Below are 20000 nucleotides of genomic sequence, written 5' to 3'. Positions count from 1 at the left end.
TGTTGGCGTTACGGTGTGTTAAATCAAAACCAGTGGAAAAAGAAACAGCGTGGTGGAGGTGGAGGGGGCGGAGCTACAGTTACTTGCCTGATTGGTTTATTTCACTTCCGTTACTGACCTGAAATCAGTGAAGAAACGTGAAAAGAAACCTAAACGCCACCTGCTGGTCATGTGATGCAGCAGCTGCTTCATGACCTGACTGGCTGCAGCACCTGGTGAGGATGAGGACGATGAGGATGATGCAGTTTCCGTACCTGAGCGTCGATGATCTTCTGCTTGGCTTCGATCACCGCCTGCATCTCTGCGTGGTCCCTCTTCAGCTCCTCCTCCACCGCCATCAGCCTGCAGGAAGGCATCATGACGCCACGCACCGCGTCTCAGCCAGGCGCGCTGCTCAGCCGAGGCTTTACCTGCAGATGATGCTCTTCATCTGGCAGTCTTCTCCTCCTGCTGCCTCCGCAGACGCTCCTCGCTGTCCTCCAGGCGGTTCTTATATTCCAGCAGGAGCTTCTGCATCTGCTGCTCCTGAGCCAGCAGGCGGCGCTCATACTCCTCCAGACGGCGACCCGACACGCGCAGACGCTCCTTCAACCGGGAGATCTCCAGCTCGTACTGCAGACCAGTTACAGACCAGTTAGAAACCAGTTAGAAACCAGTTAGAGACCAGTTAGAAACCAGTTAGAAACCAGTTAGAGACCAGTTAGAAACCAGTTAGAAACCAGTTAGAAACCAGTTAGAAACCAGTTAGAGACCAGTTAGAAACCAGTTAGAGACCAGTTAGAAACCAGTTAGAAACCAGTTAGAGACCAGTTAGAAACCAGTTAGAAACCAGTTAGAAACCAGTTAGAGACCAGTTAGAAACCAGTTAGAAACCAGTTAGAAACCAGTTAGAAACCAGTTAGAGACCAGTTAGAAACCAGTTAGAAACCAGTTAGAAACCAGTTAGAGACCAGTTAGAAACCAGTTAGAAACCAGTTACCTTCTCTGCTTTCCGGCCTTCCTCTCCTCCCTCCTCCTCCTCATACTGGCCGTTGTTCAGGACCCACGCCGCCGTTCGCTCCACCGGAGACATGGCCGCCGCCTCCACTGGCGTTCCCACCTGGATACAGGCAGTGACATCATCACGGGCCCTCGGCCAATCAGAGAGCAGGAACTTAGTGCCATCAGAGAAACTAAACTGAAGTTATTATCTTGGCCCCTAAAGAGGAACGCTGCTGGAACCTCGGCGGAGTGACGACCTTTGACCTTCGGAGCCACATAAAGACGGTTCCACAATCGGCCTTCCAACATTTAAACCTCCCGCAGTCTGAAGACATGGGGCTGCAATGACCCTGCTGCAGTTTTTGCGGGGTTTTCTGAGTGGTTTTGGGAACTGACGGTCTGACGGACAGACAGAACCATCAGCTCCCGGCCGTCCGACCGTGACATCCGCCGCGCTCCTCTGGAGCGTCGGCCTGCCCAGTCAGGGCCCTGCTGCCATGTGCTACACAGACAAACGGGATTCCTACCTGAGGCGCCTGCTTGGCGCCGCTCCGGCAGGGCGGAGGAACGTTCTCCAGGGCGCCAACGGACGGCTGGCGGGTGGAGGGCGTCGGCTCGGTGTTGGTGCTGCTGCTGCTTCGCAGCGAAGCGCTCTGAGGCTGAGAGCGCGGCGTCCTGGCCCCGCCCCTCCGCGGCTCTGCTGTTCCACCTTGACGATGTGGGCGGTGCCCGCCGTGGCAGTCTGGCGGGGGACCGCCACAGCGGTGGCGACGCCCAGCGGCGGGTCGGGCGGCGGGTGGCGGCGTGGGGTGGAGCAGTCTTCGCTCTGGGTGCTCCGCCTGCTGCCGACCTCGTCCAGGCTGCTGTTGGACGCCACGCGACCTTTGCCCCCCACCTGGCTGCCGAAGTCGTCCGAGTTGCTGTGGCTGTTGCGCGAGCTCTCGGTGCTCAGGTTGTCGGAGCTGGAGTCGCGCTGCAGGGAGCGGGCGGAGCGGGCGGCGTTGCTCAGGTGGTAGACGGGGTTCTGGAAGGACAGCGGCTGCAGGCTGCGCTGCTGGCCGAGCGGCGGCAGCGGACGCCTCACCTGCGGCGCGCTCTGCGGCTGGCCGTCTCTGGGCGGGGCTTTGGATTGGTGCGTGGCCGGCTGAGGGGTCACCGGGTTGGAGTGGGGGTACGTCGCCGGGGGCGGGGCGTGGCCAAGAGAGGCCTGGGAGCCGCTGAGGCGGGGAGGGGCCTCGTGGGGCCCTTTGGGGCCCTGAAGGCTCTGAGGGTCCTGCAGGTCCACCAGAGACACGCTGCGGCCGGTGGGCAGCAGGCCGTCCCGCTCCTCCTGGCCGGCCAGCAGGGGGCGCTGGCTTCGACCGTAAGCCTCGGTCTGCTCACCGACCAGAGACTGAAGGCTGCGGCTGCAGGAAGTCGCAGAAACACAGACGTTAGAGACAGAACGCAGATTCTTCTAAGAATCGCTGGGTTTTGTAATAAACTGTATTTATAATTCTGCAGAAGAATCTTTGGATTCTGGTTGTGGACAGACGAGTTGCCATTCCGGAGAGCCGAGGATCCAGCTGGATATTAGATATCATTCATTTTCTCTGATGAAAGATAAAATAACAGGCAGTCTCACGGCATTGTTAAAGGTTCTGGTCCAGTTTCTGTCTGGGTTCAGTTACGCAATGATGGGTCCTTCTGACCAGCGATGAGGTCAGAGGTCGTCTGGGCAGGGCCGATTTAATGTCTGATTGTTCTGCAGGTTCATAAACCTTCAAACCGCTTTGGCACTTCCTGGTGCGACCAGGTGATTGACAGCTAAAGTCTTCACATGAACAGAACGCCTTCCTGTCTAGCTGAGTAACCTCTGCTTTCTGATTGGTCACCTGTCGGTGGGATCCTCAAAGATGCGCTGCAGCCCAGACGCCACGCTGCCGCTGTGGGCGGGGCTGCTGTCCTGGAAGCGCCTCAACTGCTGCTGGATGGGCGTCGGCGCCGACAGGCAGCGGGAGATGTCTCCCAGAATCCTCGGCAGCGGGCCCAGCTTCGCTACGGTGGCCTGCAGGAATGAATTTTCACCCTGTGGTCGCCGTGTGGAGGCGTGTTTGCGTGCAGACGGGCGGAGGAGCGTCGGGCGGAGGAGCGTCGGGCGGAGGAGCGTCGGGCGGAGGAGCGTCGGGCGGAGGCGGGAAAAGCAAAGGATGGAGGCAGGAAGTGAACAGAAAGAGGAAGAAAACATGAGGAGAACGTTATGGAAACCAAACGCAGTGGAACGTCATGCTGCTACCGAACAGAACCAGAACACAGCGCAGCCATGCTGAGAGCGCCTCCTACAGGTGAGACGGTGAGGGGGGAGCACAGCCGGGCTGGGGGCGGGGCATGCTGCGATGGTCGGTCCGGCGGCGTTAATCAGGTTATATGACAAACACCAATAATCAATAATCACATTGAACACAATAATTAATCAGTTGAAGCTGAAGATAAATCCTGTCTCATTTATTCTCCTGACCTGCAGTTTATTAAAACACTTTTCATTTTCTGGAATCATTTCTATAAAGTAGATCTGAATAAAAACATCATCAGATCTTTGCAAAAACTTCCAGTTCAAAGCTTTCAGGACGTTTCAACATTTAGTGAAATATTTAAACATTGTTATTTAAGACGATCAGATCATTGATGGTTTTCATTTGAAAGCAGGAAGATGATTTATGGATCAGAGAAACTGATCAGGTTCTGATAGAGATCAATCTGCCTGACTAAGGATCCGAACGCAGGAACCGTCGGACCCGGCGCGTTGTGATGACGACCAGCGTTTCATCCCTTGTTATAAACCTTTCTGTCTGATCAGGAAGTGATCAATTCTGATCACTCCTCAATAAATCCACCCACCTTGTCCAGCTGGGACACCACCTCCCACAGCAGGGTGTGCAGCACCGACAGTTCGCGGCCCAGGTCGATGTATCCCTCGAAGCCCGGCGTGTTGGACAGAGTCTCCGGGTTGGAGATCTCCGACAGGAAGCGCATCATCCCGGCCCACTCGTGCTCCAGGAAGTCGTTCATGAAGGCCATGTACTCCTCCTTGTTCCCGAACCTGCGGAGGACGCCAGCGTCAGGCTGGGGAAACGCGGCCGGACCCGACGGCTCAGCCGCGGCTCGGCCGGACCCGACGGCGCGGCCGGACCCGATGGCCGGACCCGACGGCCGGACCCGACGGCGCGGCCAGACCCGATGGCCGGACCCGACGGCCGGACCCGACGGCGCGGCCGGACCCGATGGCCGGACCCGACGGCCGGACCCGACGGCCGGACCCGACGGCGCGGCCGGACCCGATGGCCGGACCCGACGGCCGGACCCGACGGCCGGCCCCGACGGCCCGGCCCCGACGGCCCGGCCCCGACGGCTCGGCCGGACCCGACGGCTCGGCCGGACCCGACGGCTCGGCCGGACCCGACGGCTCGGCCGGACCCGACGGCCCGACCCGACGGCCCGGCCCCGACGGCTCGGCCGGACCCGACGGCGCGGCCAGACCCGACGGCTCGGCCGGACCCGACGGCCCGGCCGGACCCGACGGCTCGGCCGGACCCGACGGCTCGGCCGGACCCGACGGCTCGGCCGGACCCGACGGCTCGGCCGGACGCTGCCACTCACTTGGTGAAGTTGGCCAGGTTCTGGATGACCTTGGCGATGAGCGTGAGCGTCCTGGAGGTCCGGTCGTCGGGATACTCCTGCATCAGGTTGAAGAGCGACGGCGACATGATGGCGGGGCACAGGAAGCGCAGGAAGAGCGAGGCGCTGATCAGACGCTTGCTGATGTCATGAGGATGGCCGCGGGCCCGCACTGCTGCTTCCACGACGCAAACACTTCCTTCAGCTCCCGGGGGAAAACGCTGCAACACAGCGGGCCGAAACCGACCGGGTCAATTTCAAGAACCTCCGGAACCTCCGGAGCCTCAGAACCTCCAGAACCTCCAGAACCTCCAGAACCTGCTGAGCCTCCGGAACCTTCGGGTCGGCGCCGGCTCACCAGTAGGAGTTGATGATCTTGCAGAAGGCGAGCTCGCAGCACATCTTCAGGTTGCTCTGATGTTCCGACAGGTCGCCGCCGGAACATCGGCTCGGGTCCACCTCGCAGTTCTCGTCCGACTCGTACAGAGCCTTGATGAACTCACCTGGAGAAACACAGAACCCGTCAGAACCGGCCCGTTCCGGACCAGCAGAACCTTCAGGCTGGTTCTATGTCTGGAGGAGCGGTGAGGCGTTCACTGTCAGCACAGAAGCTGGAATTTCACAACTTTAACGGGTCGCCCAGTGAACTGGAACCGACCCGATCCGCCGGGGTGTTAATATTTAATAAAACCGGAGCCGCTGCAGCACTCAGGCTCAGCAGAACCGACCCGAAGCGGAGCGGGTCCAGAAATAGGGGAGCTCAGGTCCAGTCCTCCAGAACTCCATCCTGCAACTGTCACACCTTCCCTGCTCCAGCACACCTGGATCACATGACCGGCTCGTTCAGAGCTGATCCTGCTCTGTGGGGAGTAAGGACGGCGGTTCTGGACGGCGGTTCTGGACGACTGGACCAGAACTCCCCACGTTTGTGACAGAAACGCTCAGTAGCTGCGAAAGGTTGTCAGAAAGTCATTAAGGCTTCCAGGCTGGCGATCGGACCCGATCGGACCCGATCGGACCCGGCGATCAGACCCAATCGGACCCGGCCGGACTCACCCAGGGCGTCGTGGAGGTACTTCTGCCCCACCAGCTTCAGGTACTCCTCGATGGCCTTGGTGGCCAGCGTGTTCTCCCTGAAGATCAGGACGTCGTGGTCGGCGCAGCGGTCCACCTCTGACATCACCAGGTCGGTCAGGAAGTCCTGAACAGAACATGAAGGTCACTGACCCGACCGGACCTCCGCCTGAGGAGCCGGAACCGGACGGGTCCAGAACATTTGAGACCAGCAGCAGAACCTGAGCGGCTCGTTTCTCAGGATCGGATCAGAAAAGTTCATTTCAGAAATAAATTCTAAAAATCACAAAAAAACCGAAGACAATTTATTCCATTTGAGGTTTAAAGGGATAAAACTTCAGAAACTTTCAAATTTAATGTTCAGATTTTAAATGTTTTATATCAAAACTCAAAATCTTTGTAGCAGCAACTTATCTGACTTGGTGGATAAATATTATAAATCAATTAATGCAACTTAAAACTCATGAAATGATTAAAGTTTAACTTCATCCAGTAACTACTTCATCTAGAATGATGTGTTCATGTGTTCATGTATTCATGTGTTCATGTATCCATGTGTTCATGTATTCATGTGTTCATGTATCCATGTGTTCATGTATTCATGTATTCATGTGTTCATGTATTCATGTGTTCATGTATTTATGTGTTCATGTGTTCATGTATTTATGTGTTCATGTGTTCATGTATTCATGTGTTCATGTATCCATGTGTTCATGTATTCATGTATTCATGTGTTCATGTATTCATGTATTCATGTGTTCATGTATTCATGTGTTCATGTATTCATGTATTCATGTGTTCATGTATTCATGTATTCATGTGTTCATGTATTCATGTGTTCATGTATTTATGTGTTCATGTGTTCATGTATTCATATGTTCATGTGTTCATGTATTTATGTGTTCATGTATTCATGTGTTCATGTATCCATGTGTTCATGTATTCATGTATCCATGTGTTCATGTATTCATGTGTTCATGTATTCATGTATTCATGTGTTCATGTATTTATGTGTTCATGTGTTCATGTATTTATGTGTTCATGTGTTCATGTATTCATGTGTTCATGTATCCATGTGTTCATGTATTCATGTGTTCATGTATTCATGTATTCATGTATTCATGTGTTCATGTATTCATGTGTTCATGTATTCATGTGTTCATGTATTTATGTGTTCATGTGTTCATGTATTCATATGTTCATGTGTTCATGTATTCATGTGTTCATGTATTCATGTGTTCATGTATTTATGTGTTCATGTATTCATGTGTTCATGTATCCATGTGTTCATGTATTCATGTGTTCATGTATCCATGTGTTCATGTATTCATGTGTTCATGTATTCATGTGTTCATGTATTCATGTGTTCATGTATTTATGTGTTCATGTGTTCATGTATTCCTGTGTTCCTGTATCCATGTGTTCATGTATTTATGTGTTCATGTATTCATGTATTCATGTATTCATGTGTTCATGTATTCATGTGTTCATGTATTTATGTGTTCATGTGTTCATGTATTCATGTGTTCATGTATTCATGTGTTCATGTATTCATGTGTTCATGTATCCATGTATTCATGTGTTCATGTATCCATGTGTTCATGTGTTCATGTATTCATGTGTTCATGTATTCATGTGTTCATGTATCCATGTGTTCATGTATTCATGTGTTCATGTGTTCATTTATTTATGTGTTCATGTGTTCATTTATTTATGTGTTCATGTGTTCATGTATTCATGTGTTCATGTATTCATGTATTCATGTGTTCATGTATTCATGTATTTATGTGTTCATGTGTTCATGTGTTCATGTATTCATGTGTTCATGTTGTCATGTGTTCATGTATCCATGTGTTCATGTATTCATGTGTTCATGTATCCATGTGTTCATGTATTCATGTGTTCATGTATTCATGTATTTATGTGTTCATGTGTTCATGTATTCATGTATTCATGTGTTCATGTGTTCATGTATTCATGTGTTCATGTATTCATGTATCCATGTGTTCATGTATTCATGTGCTCATGTATTCATGTGTTCATGTATCCATGTGTTCATGTATTCATGTGTTCATGTATTTATGTGTTCATGTATCCATGTGTTCATGTATTCATGTGTTCATGTATTTATGTGTTCATGTGTTCATGTATTCATGTGTTCAGGTATTCATGTATTCATGTGTTCATGTATTCATGTATCCATGTGTTCATGTATCCATGTGTTCATGTATCCATGTGTTCATGTATTCATGTGTTCATGTATTCATGTATTCATGTGTTCATGTATTCATGTTTTCATGTATTTATGTGTTCATGTCTTCATGTATTTATGTGTTCATGTATCCATGTGTTCATGTATTCATGTGTTCATGTATTCATGTGTTCATGTATTTATGTGTTCATGTATTCATATGTTCATGTGTTCATGTATTCATGTATTCATGTGTTCATGTATTTATGTGTTCATGTGCTCATGTATTCATGTGTTCATGTATCCATGTATTCATGTGTTCATGTATCCATGTGTTCATGTGTTCATGTATTCATGTGTTCATGTATTCATGTATTCATGTGTTCATGTATTCATGTGTTCATGTATTTATGTGTTCATGTATTCATGTGTTCCTGTATACATGTGTTCATGTATTCATGTGTTCATGTATTTATGTGTTCATGTGTTCATGTATTCATGTGTTCATGTATTCATGTGTTCATGTATTCATGTGTTCATGTATTCATGTGTTCATGTATTTATGTGTTCATGTGTTCATGTATTCATATGTTCATGTGTTCATGTATTCATGTGTTCATGTATTCATGTGTTCATGTATTCATGTGTTCATGTATTTATGTGTTCATGTGTTCATGTATTTATGTGTTCATGTGTTCATGTATTCATGTGTTCATGTATTTATGTGTTCATGTGTTCATGTATTCATATGTTCATGTGTTCATGTATTTATGTGTTCATGTGCTCATGTATTCATGTGCTCATGTATTCATGTGTTCATGTATCCATGTGTTCATGTATTCATGTGTTCATGTATTTATGTATTCATGTGTTCATGTATTTATGTTCATGTATTCATGTATTCATGTATTCATGTGTTCATGTATTCATGTGTTCATGTATCCATGTGTTCATGTATTCATGTGTTCATGTATTTATGTGTTCATGTGTTCATGTATTTATGTGTTCATGTGCTCATGTATTCATGTGTTCATGTATTCATGTATTTATGTGTTCATGTGTTCATGTATCCATGTGTTCATGTGTTCATATGTTCATGTATTCATGTGTTCATGTATTCATGTGTTCATGTATCCATGTGTTCATGTATTCATGTGTTCATGTATTCATGTGTTCATGTATTCATGTGTTCATGTATTTATGTGTTCATGTGTTCATGTGTTCATGTGTTCATGTATCCATGTGTTCATGTATTCATGTGTTCATGTATTCATGTGTTCATGTATTTATGTGTTCATGTGTTCATGTATCCATGTGTTCATGTGTTCATGTGTTCATGTATTCATGTGTTCATGTATCCATGTGTTCATGTGTTCATGTATTCATGTGTTCATGTATCCATGTGTTCATGTATTTATGTGTTCATGTGCTCATGTATTTATATGTTCATGTATTCATGTGTTCATGTATTCATGTATTTATGTGTTCATGTGTTCATGTATCCATGTGTTCATGTGTTCATGTATCCATGTGTTCATGTATTTATGTGTTCATGTATTTATGTGTTCATGTATTTATGTGTTCATGTATTCATGTATTTATTTGTTCATGTGTTCATGTATCCATGTGTTCATGTGTTCATATGTTCATGTATTCATGTGTTCATGTATTCATGTGTTCATGTATTCATGTGTTCATGTATTCATGTGTTCATGTATTCATGTATTTATGTGTTCATGTATTCATGTGTTCATGTATTCATGTGTTCATGTGTTCATGTATCCATGTGTTCATGTGTTCATGTATTCATGTGTTCATGTATTCATGTGTTCATGTATCCATGTATTCATGTGTTCATGTATTCATGTATCCATGTGTTCATGTATTCATGTGTTCATGTATTCATGTGTTCTTGTATTTATGTGTTCATGTGTTCATGTATTCATGTATTCATGTGTTCATGTGTTCATGTATTCATGTGTTCATGTATTCATGTGCTCATGTATTCATGTGTTCATGTATCCATGTGTTCATGTATTCATGTGTTCATGTATTTATGTGTTCATGTGTTCATGTATCCATGTGTTCATGTGTTCATGTATTCATGTGTTCATGTATTCATGTGTTCATGTATCCATGTATTCATGTGTTCATGTATTCATGTATCCATGTGTTCATGTATTCATGTGTTCATGTATTCATGTGTTCATGTATTTATGTGTTCATGTGTTCATGTATTCATGTATTCATGTGTTCATGTGTTCATGTATTCATGTGTTCATGTATTCATGTGCTCATGTATTCATGTGTTCATGTATCCATGTGTTCATGTGTTCATGTATTCATGTGTTCATGTATCCATGTGTTCATGTGTTCATGTATTCATGTGTTCATGTATTCATGTGTTCATGTATCCATGTATTCATGTGTTCATGTATTCATGTATCCATGTGTTCATGTATTCATGTGTTCATGTATTCATGTGTTCATGTATTTATGTGTTCATGTGTTCATGTATTCATGTGTTCATGTATTTATGTGTTCATGTGTTCATGTATTCATGTATTCATGTGTTCATGTGTTCATGTATTTATGTGTTCATGTGTTCATGTATTTATGTGTTCATGTGTTCATGTATCCATCTATTCATGTGTTCATCCAGTCCCAGACTGTTTTGGGCTCCAGTCTATCAGAACCTGGTTGTTGTATAAAACAGTAATGTGTGGATCTGTGCAGCAGGGGGCGCCGAAGCAGATGTGAATGTGATGTGGGTGCATCGGAGTGCGGTGCTGGTTCTGGTTCTGACCTTGGCCCGGCCCGTGCTCTGCAGGATGTGGACCAGGGCGCAGGCCATCTCCTCCTTGTTGCGGACGCTGATGACGGGCTCCAGCACGCAGCACAGCGTGCCGTAGTTGTTGGTGACGAACTCGGCGAACTCCTTGTACCGCTCCATGGGCAGGATGGAGATGGTCTGGAAGCGGACTTGATCCGGATGGACGGGCCGCCGCCCTTGGCCTTGCTGGCGGTCGGCGTGCTGACCGAGTACCACTTCTCCACGAAGTGGCGGCCCGTCACGCCGGCCACCGGGATGTTCACCAGGCCCACGTAGTTGTTCTTGTCCTTCTTCTTCTTCTTGTCGCCGTCGCGGTAGATGTGCACGGTGACGCTGCGCACGGCCGGCAGGCCGCTGAAGTCGAAGTGCTCGCCCCAGAACAGGCTGTCGGACCGGGCCTTGCTGCTGGTCCGGGCGTACAGCACGTCGTCCAGGCACAGCTCGCAGAAGTAGCGCTTCTTGGGCGCCAGGTCTTTGGCCTCGATGATCCACAGGCGCAGCAGGTTCTCCGCCCGCCGGCAGTTGTCCTGGACACGAGCACAACCCGTTCACACAGAACCAGAACCGACCAGAACCGGGCCGGGAACAGAACCGGGCCGGGTCCAGAACCAGACCGGGTCCAGAACCAGGGCCGGGAACAGAACCGGGCCGGGTCCAGAACCAGGGCCGGGAACAGAACCAGACCGGGTCCAGAACCGGGCCGGGCCACGCAGCCAATCAGTACTCTACTTCATACCAGATCAGATTTCTATTTTCAGGAAGTGGATTTTATTTCAATCTTCCCTCCTGTGGGAATTATTAACTATGAGAATCAAATCAGAACCTCAATGTTTCTGATCCACTTTCAGCTGAAAACATGGCAGATTCCTTAAATTCAACTTTATCATGTTATCATGGAAATAATCTGCCAGAGCAGCAAAACAACCTGCAGGATGAGAAAAATCACTTTCATTAAAATCCACTAAAATATTGACTCTGCAAAGCTGCTGAGATTTAATGAGAGAATATCTGATTCTTTAAGCAACAGAAATGTTTAATATTGGAGATAAAAGAGAAAAATGTCTTTATCTGTAAAAGTGTCATTAAACTTTTTTCTCATGTTTTTAATAAGTAACATGAGAAACTGCCAATAAATTGATAAATGATTTTATCAATAAAACAAACGACTTGATTCTGTTTCTAAGAAGCTCCAACACTGAACTCTAAATACTGGAAGCTTCTGGTGGTGCCGGTACCGGGACCAGAACCAGACCGGGTCCAGAACCGAGCCGGGACCAGAACCAGACCGGGTCCAGAACCAGACCAGGACCAGAACCGGGCCAAGTCCAGAACCGGGCCGGGTCCAGAACCAGACCGGGTCTCACCTTGTTGGGCTGGACGGTTCTCCTCAGGTTCTCCATCCACTTGTCTCGCTCCGAGGCCGACGTGCAGCTGAAGCACTTGCTGCCTCCAGCGTAGGTCACCTGGGGGCAGGGAGGCAAGTGAGCCCGGTTCCGGCAGGCGGAACCGGGCCTGAACCGGGCCGGGCCTCACCTCGAAGCAGAACTCCTGGCCCAGGACGCTGCTGTGCAGAGGCTTGATGAACACGTCCTCCTCCATGCTGAGGTCCAGAGCCTCGGCGGCGCCGCCGGGGCTCAGCAAGGACTCATGGGAAACCGTCTCCTTCAGCCGGGGCAGCCCGCGGGCCCTGGAGCAGAACCGGGTTAATACCGGGCCAGAACAGGGCCAGAACCAGGGAGGAAAAGAATCTTGATAGGTTCTGTTTCAGGGCCGGTCCAACAGAACCAGAACTAGTTACAGAATCTTTCCTTCTTCCGGCTTCTGCAGCCGTGTTTCAGCTGGTTCTGGTCCGGTCGGAGGCCATCAGAACCACAGCCAGAACTTCTTGGGTTCTGCTGATCCGACCCACGTGTTCACCGGGTCAGTACCTTACAACTGAACAGACCTACAACTTGTGACCAGAAGCAGAACCAGAACCCGTCTGCATCATCGATGAGTTAGTTCACAGACAGACCTGTGGTTCTGGTTCTGGTCGGGCTGTGAGCGGAGTGGTACCTGTCCGGCTCGGCGGGCCGCAGCGACGGCAGTCTGAAGCTGGTGTTCCGGTCCAGTTTGGTCTGGCTCTTGGTTCTCTTGATGGAGCCTTTCAGACGTTTGCTGAAGAAGTTCTGAAGGAGAAGCAGAACCGAGTCAGGCCGAGGCGATGACCTCTGACCCCCAGCTGTCCCAATTTAGAGATCTTTCCCTTTCGCAGAGTCTGCTCTGTGACGCCCATCCACAGGCCGCTGCTGCAGGCTGCTGCTGCTGCCAGGCTGCTGCTGCTGCCAGGCTGCTGCTGCTGCCAGGCTGCTGCTGCTGCTGCGCCAGGCTGCTGCCAGGCTGCTGCTGCTGCCAGGCCGCTGCTGCTGCCAGGCTGCTGCTGCTGCCAGGCTGCTGCTGCTGCCAGGCTGCTGCTGCTGCCAGGCCGCTGCTGCTGCCAGGCCGCTGCTGCTGCCAGGCCGCTGCTGCTGCCAGGCCGCTGCTGCTGCCAGGCCGCTGCTGCTGCCAGGCCGCTGCTGCTGCCAGGCCGCTGCTGCTGCCAGGCCGCTGCTGCTGCCAGGCCGCTGCTGCTGCCAGGCTGCTGCTGCTGCCAGGCCGCTGCTGCTGCCAGGCTGCTGCTGCTGCCATTTAACTTTTAGGAACTCAGTGTGGATTTGTCTTATTAGGACTTGGACCAACACTAAATGTACTAATAAAGTACGACATGGACTAGATTTTCAGAGCAGTTGGACTCGTCTTTAGCCAGGTCCTTCAGGTGACCAGGATGTAACCCGAAGCTAAGAAATAGCACAACTAAACTAGAACTGGGACCTTCAAACACATCTGGACAGCCTGAAGGAACCGACATGATGTGTCTCCAGGATATAAATGTCCTGGAGGACATGGAGGACATGGAGGACTCACCGGCACTTTGAAAGGAGAAGAGTTGGGATTGTCGGCCGCGAGGTTCTTCTCTGAGCTGCCCAAACCGGAAATGCTCCTCCTCCTCGGAGAACGCTCCGAAGACACTTCTGAGGAGACAGACAGAGAGAGAGACAGAGAGACAATCAGTTCATGTCAACCAGAGCTGCCTGTTTTTCCCACTATTGTCCGTCATCGTCTGGATGGACGGACTGATGTCATTCAGAGACGATGGAGGACAAACGGGACGGATGGACGGTCAGAGGGTTCCAGCAGGTGGAGGAAGCTCAGGGTTCCTCACAGATCAGGTGACCAGAACGATGTCTGGACCATGAAGCTCAACGCTCCACTGCTGAAGGAAAACTGCTGCAAACTGAACCAAACCAGCAGAACTAAACCGGAGACAGACATTGGCTCTGATCTGATTCCGAAGCGTCCAATCAGCAGCGAGCACCGTCCTCATGTTTACATGCGATGGAGGGCTCCTGCAACGGGAACGTCGGAGCTGCAGCGAACGCAGCATGCAGCAGCAGCCGGGCCGGACGACGCTCGCTGCAGCAGGACGCTCGCTGCATGCAGCAGCGCCGCAGCAGGAACTTTCATGCACACACACACAGAAGCAGCCGGGGGGAGACGCAGCGGCGGCGGTCCCACACGCCGCCGCCGCTCTTCGTTCCAGACACAAAGTTCAGGCAGCATGCTGCAGGAAGTGAGACGAGCGGTCACATGACTGAAACATACCTCGATCGCAGCTGTTCCCCATCATCTGAGGAGGACACACACACACACACACACACACACACACACACACACACACACACACACGGTCAGACGGGATTGGCCGGAGCAGCCGCCGCCCGCCAGCCAATCAGCTCCAGCTGCAAACATCCTGCCTCTCCCTCCTCAGCAGAAACTCTATCCTCCAGGTTTACCGCATCAATCCGATCAATCCTGCAGCTTCCTCCTCTTCCTCATCATCATCATCCTCCTCTTCCTCATCTTCATCCTCTCTGCTCTTCCGCCCAGTGGCTCAGATTTGCCGTTTCCTCTCTCACTGCAGCTCAGGGTCAGAGGTCAGGGGTCGGGTGATCTCGGCGGCTCTGCTGTCCGCCAACAGAGAGGCAGCTGCTCAGCCTGACAACACTCTTCAGTGTGGACGTTCCTGCTGCAGGAAGCCGTCCTCTGAGTGACGAAGGTTTTTAAACGCAGCCAGAGGAACCAGCGAGTCAGGCTGCGACTGAGCGAGAGAGAGCAGGACTTCACCCAGATAACGGAAAGGTTAACCAGCCTGCAGCCTGTTTGCTACTTTAGAAAATGTTGCTGCCGTTTCTGCCTGTTTTCTGTCTTACATTCAATGATCTGGAGTTTCAGGTTTTCCTGTTTTGAGATTTTGTTGATGTGAGATTTTCCAACTGGCGAAAGGTTAGCATGAAAAAACTCATCAGGCAACAATTACTGCACAACATGCTAGCTGCTAACCGCTAACACAGGCAGTTTCAATGGGAAACTTGCAGCCATTTGAGCTGAATTACTAAATCTCTGTTTAGCAGCCGGACACAGTGTGACGTCGCCTCTGCTCAGAATATGAACCGCAGGAAGAACGTAAACGTCCCCGTGACGTTCTGTGGTAGGATGACCTTTGACCCAGAGACAGGAGGACCACGTCAGGTGATCCAGGTTGAAGGTAAAGTGTTTATTTATCAGTCAGTTTATTTATGGATCAGCTTCTGATTATTATTGCTGCTATTTTTGATCGTTTGTGTGGAGAAACCCGGGGAGACCTGGAAAGACCCGGAAAGACCCGGAGAGACCCGATGAGACCCGGAGAGACCCGGAGAGACCCGGAGAGACCCGATGAGACCCGGAGAGACCCGGTCAGACCCGGAGAGACCCGGTCAGACCCGGAGAGACCCGGTCAGACCCGGAGAGACCCGGAGAGACCCGGAGAGACCCGGAGAGACCCGGTCAGACCCGGAGAGACCCGGAGAGACCCAAGGAGACCTGATTCTACTGGCAGGATGGCTGCTGGTTCTGAAGAGCTGCTGCAGCTCAGGTTTCATCCCTAGAGCTTTCTAACTGAAGGGTTTTTCCTGCAGCAGAGTGATGGATGGGAATGGGATCCACTCCAGAACCAGAACCAGAACCAGGTGTTTCTAACTGCAGAAAACCCGAGCAGATCCTGCAGAACTCTGCCGCTGACCTATTCATTAAAGCAGGTGAGTTTCAGCAGGAAGCTGTGGATCCTGAACCCTTCCAGAAACAGTTGAATCAGAACCAGAACCGGGTCAGAGTGGGTCAGCAGGTGCAGCAACCATCCTGGGAACCTGTCATTACTTTCCCGCCTGCTCTGCAAACAAACAGCCAGAAATAACTCCAGACACCATCAGGTGGTTTTGGTTTGGGACAGTGCAGGAATGCAGGTCCGAAACCATCGGGTTGAGCTGGGCCGGTCCAGAACCGCCGCCTTCAGGTCCAACTCAACATGCTGGGATAAATCTCTGCAGCTGAGCAGGAAAACCAGCTGAGGCTGATCCGTTTCTGCTCGTATTCCTGGGAACGCTCCGGATCATTCCGGGTCGTAAAGTTCATTCTGGATTCAGGTTCTTCCTGCAAAAACCGAAGCCGGACTTCAGCCAGGAAAACACACCTGCCAACCGACTCCACCTGTCCGGACCCGGAGAACCTCTGACATATCTGCCTCCGTTCGGATCGAAGCTTCCCACCATGAGAAACTGAACTTTCACCCGTTTACCCTTTGACCCCGGAGGTGGGCGGAGCTGCGTTGCAGACGGACTGAAGGTGAGGAGTGATGTCAGCCGGCGGCGGCGCCAGGAATGCTGGGAATGTTTGAGACGCTCCTGTTTGTTCATTCAGGACCTCAGAGAGGAAGCAGCTGCAGACGGAAACCTTTGTGTTGTTGAATGGAGATAAACAGCAGCAAACCTGAACACCTGAACGCATCTTAACACACCTGAACGCACCTGAACGCATCTTAACACACCTGAACGCACCTTAACACACCTGAACGCACCTGAACACCTGAACGCACCTTAACACACCTGAACGCACCTGAACACCTGAACGCACCTTAACACACCTGAACGCACCTGAACACCTGAACGCATCTTAACACCTGAACACATCTTAACACACCTGAACGCATCTTAACACACCTGAACGCACCTTAACACACCTGAACGCATCTGAACACCTGAACGCATCTTAACACCTGAACGCATCTGAACACCTGAACGCATCTGAACACCTGAACGCATCTGAACACCTGAACGCATCTGAACACCTGAATGCATCTTAACACACCTGAACGCATCTGAACACACCTGAACACCTGAACGCATCTTAACACACCTGAACACCTGAACGCATCTTAACACACCTGAACACCTGAACGCATCTTAACACACCTGAACACCTGAACGCATCTTAACACACCTGAACGCATCTTAACACACCTGAACACCTGAACGCATCTTAACACCTGAACACCTGAACGCATCTTAACACACCTGAACGCATCTGAACACCTCAACGCATCTCAACACACCTGAACGCATCTGAACACCTGAACGCATCTTAACACACCTGAACACCTGAACGCATCTTAACACACCTGAACACCTGAACGCATCTTAAAACACCTGAATGCATCTGAACACCTCAACGCATCTCAACACACCTGAACGCATCTTAACACACCTGAACGCATCTTAACACACCTGAACGCATCTTAACACACCTGAACGCATCTTAACACACCTGAACGCACCTGAATATTTTGTTTCTGGCATTTTCACAGTAATGTTAGAAAACATTTATTTGTGCTCTATTGATTGCTAATATAACCAGCTCACCATGTCATTTCAGGCCAAGTTCTGCACATGAGCTCAACACCTGACATGTGTCAGCACTGACGTTTCCTTTATGAAGGCTGTCAGCAGAAATGTTTTGTCTGAATGTGATATTCTGATATGTTTAAATGTAAAGTTGGTTGGAGGGAAAACGGAAAAACACCTGCATGAGATTTTCACCATCCAAAATGGTGGCTGTGTGTTTCTTCATCTCTGAAGTTTCTCATGAATCTTTGAACTTTTTCCTTCTTCCTGGATTCTCCAGAGAAACGTTTTCCTCCTGCGACGTGTCCTTCATCCCTGACATCGGCACAGAGCTCAGCTTTCACAGCAAACGTTCACAGAATGAAGGAAGCTGGCTTCATCAGCTGCAGGATCACAGAGCCGGTCTGAGGTCAGCTGACAGCTGAATTAACATGACCGGCCCTGAACGCAGCACGCAGTTAACCCCAAACTGACCTGCAGACAAGACACACCTTGCTGCAGCTGATATCACACCCGACCGAGAGCAACAACGATTCAGGTTCTGAAACTCGCCAGGCCAGAAATCAGCTGATCGGGATGTGAGACCAGATCACCGGCCGCAGCCTCCAGCAAAACCAGCAAAACCAGCAAATTAAATCAGCTGCTCAGGATTTTAAATGCCATAAATCTTGGTTCTGGATACCAAACGTTCTGGTTGTGTTGGATCCATCAGAGGAGGAGGTCGGGGTCAGGTCAGCATTTTAATTCTGTGTTTGGACTTCCTTCATAGCTAAATTAGTTTTTTATTTAAAATTGATAAAATTAGATGAACCACAAACTGATCATTTAAAACAGGATTTAACTGGGACAAAAACCGGGCCGCACAACAGAACCATGATGCTCCTGGAAGAACCTGAGCGTTCCCACAATCAGCACAAAATCAAAACCAGCATGAAACCGAGACACAGCAGAACCAAACAGAACCTGAAGATCACATCAGATGGAAAACAAACCCAATAAAACCAGGAATAGAAAAATACAATCCAAGTAGAAAAACCCATAAAAATCAGAGCAACATTTAGATTAGAAGTGAATTTATTTTCAGGATAAAAACAGGATGAAACCTGAATGAACTTTGATTCAAACTGGTATAAAAACCAAACAAACTGGGAGAAAAGACACAAAAAGAGGAAAAAAAATCTGACAAAAAGAATAAAAACAATGTGAAAAATTTAGTTCAAATCAAGATAAAACTGGGATTAAAAAAAGCCCAGATCAAATCAGAATAAATCCATGATCAAATACAAATTAGTATTATATTTGTATTTTTACTATAATTAGTAAAGAAATAAACCTGATAGAAAACTGGATGAAAGTGAGACAAAATCAGAATCAAATCAAATCAAAATAAAAGTGAATCAAATCAAAAACACAAAGTGGATTTAAAATGTGAATAAAACCTGACAGTTTATTCACAAATGGATCAGTTGGTTCTGAATCAACATAAACAAATAAAAAAGTGGTCAAAACTAAATGTTTATGGGTTGTGACGTCATCAGAACCAGGTCCGGATGTTTGGCAAATTAAAGTTTTATTAACCAAGCCGGCCGGTTCTGGTTCTGATTCTAACGGGACTCCAGCCGAACTCTGAGCCGAACCGGACCTGTTCGGTTAGTTCCTGTCAGATTCTGGGTCGAACCTGGAAACTCATCCCAACAGAACCCCTAACGGACCGAACCCGAACTCCGCGGTCCTGGTTCTGAACCTGCAGTTCGGTTCTGCTCGGGGTCGAGAAGTGCTAGTTCAGACTAGCTTTAGAGCCGGTGCCGGCTCGGTTCGGCTGGAAGCAGCAGGTTCCTGCAGCCGGACTCCAACTCCTCCAGCGGTGAGTCGGAGCGCCGCGAGCCGGGGGACGGAGCGCCGAGGCCGGCCGCGCGGCGCGCCGCGCCCGGGCGGACCGGCTCCGGCTCCGGTTCCGGTTCCGGCTCCCGGCAGCGAACGGGACGGGACTCACCTACGAGCTCCATCAGAACCGCAGTCCGGACGTGTCCCGAGCCGGAGACATGTTCATTCAGTCCGAGAGACTCCGCCGATTCAGCACACTCACTTCCGCTCAGACCTTCACAATAAGAGCCTGGCTGAGCGGAGCACATTTCTGCTGTTCCTCCTTCACCTTTCAGACAGTCGCTATGATGGTTACCATGGCAACAAGGTGTTGTTTTTACAACAGGAAGAGGCTGATTAGCATATCAAAAGCTCAAGTAACACCTGAACTTTGACCCCAACTGCCAGAGGAGTTGAAAAGGAGCTTCATGGATCAAATCCAACGCAGTGGATTAGCAGAGCTAGCTAACAGCTGGTTAGCATGTCAGGACTGTCATGGCGGGTCAGTCATTTAGTTTCTCTCTGGGATGAATCAATGGCAGATCACAGGAACATTAAGAAGCTGAATCCACTGGGTTTGTTGGGAACAGTCATAGTGTTGCACCTGCTG

The 20000-nt window shown here is 49.5% G+C and overlaps 1 protein-coding gene across 1 annotated transcript in view; it reads right to left on the bottom strand.

Moving 5' to 3' along the window:
• The window catches only part of LOC129351694 (ras GTPase-activating protein nGAP-like), a 35888-nt gene that overhangs the window by 2257 nt on the left and 13631 nt on the right, over positions 1–20000 (bottom strand). Inside the window, 18 exon segments of the mRNA XM_055020627.1 lie at positions 255–342; positions 411–441; positions 444–612; positions 980–1099; positions 1509–1661; positions 1664–2387; positions 2856–3028; positions 3859–4060; positions 4618–4804; positions 4807–4856; positions 4994–5138; positions 5692–5836; positions 10707–10882; positions 10885–11260; positions 12098–12196; positions 12267–12420; positions 12789–12901; positions 13677–13783. Of these exon segments, the coding sequence (XP_054876602.1) occupies positions 255–342; positions 411–441; positions 444–612; positions 980–1099; positions 1509–1661; positions 1664–2387; positions 2856–3028; positions 3859–4060; positions 4618–4804; positions 4807–4856; positions 4994–5138; positions 5692–5836; positions 10707–10882; positions 10885–11260; positions 12098–12196; positions 12267–12420; positions 12789–12901; positions 13677–13783 (3212 nt within the window).

This window comes from Poeciliopsis prolifica, unplaced genomic scaffold, assembly GCF_027474105.1.
Source record: "Poeciliopsis prolifica strain line A6 unplaced genomic scaffold, Auburn_PproV2 SCAFFOLD069, whole genome shotgun sequence".
Classification (NCBI taxonomy): domain Eukaryota; kingdom Metazoa; phylum Chordata; class Actinopteri; order Cyprinodontiformes; family Poeciliidae; genus Poeciliopsis; species Poeciliopsis prolifica.
This window is presented reverse-complemented; position numbering and strand designations above follow the sequence as displayed.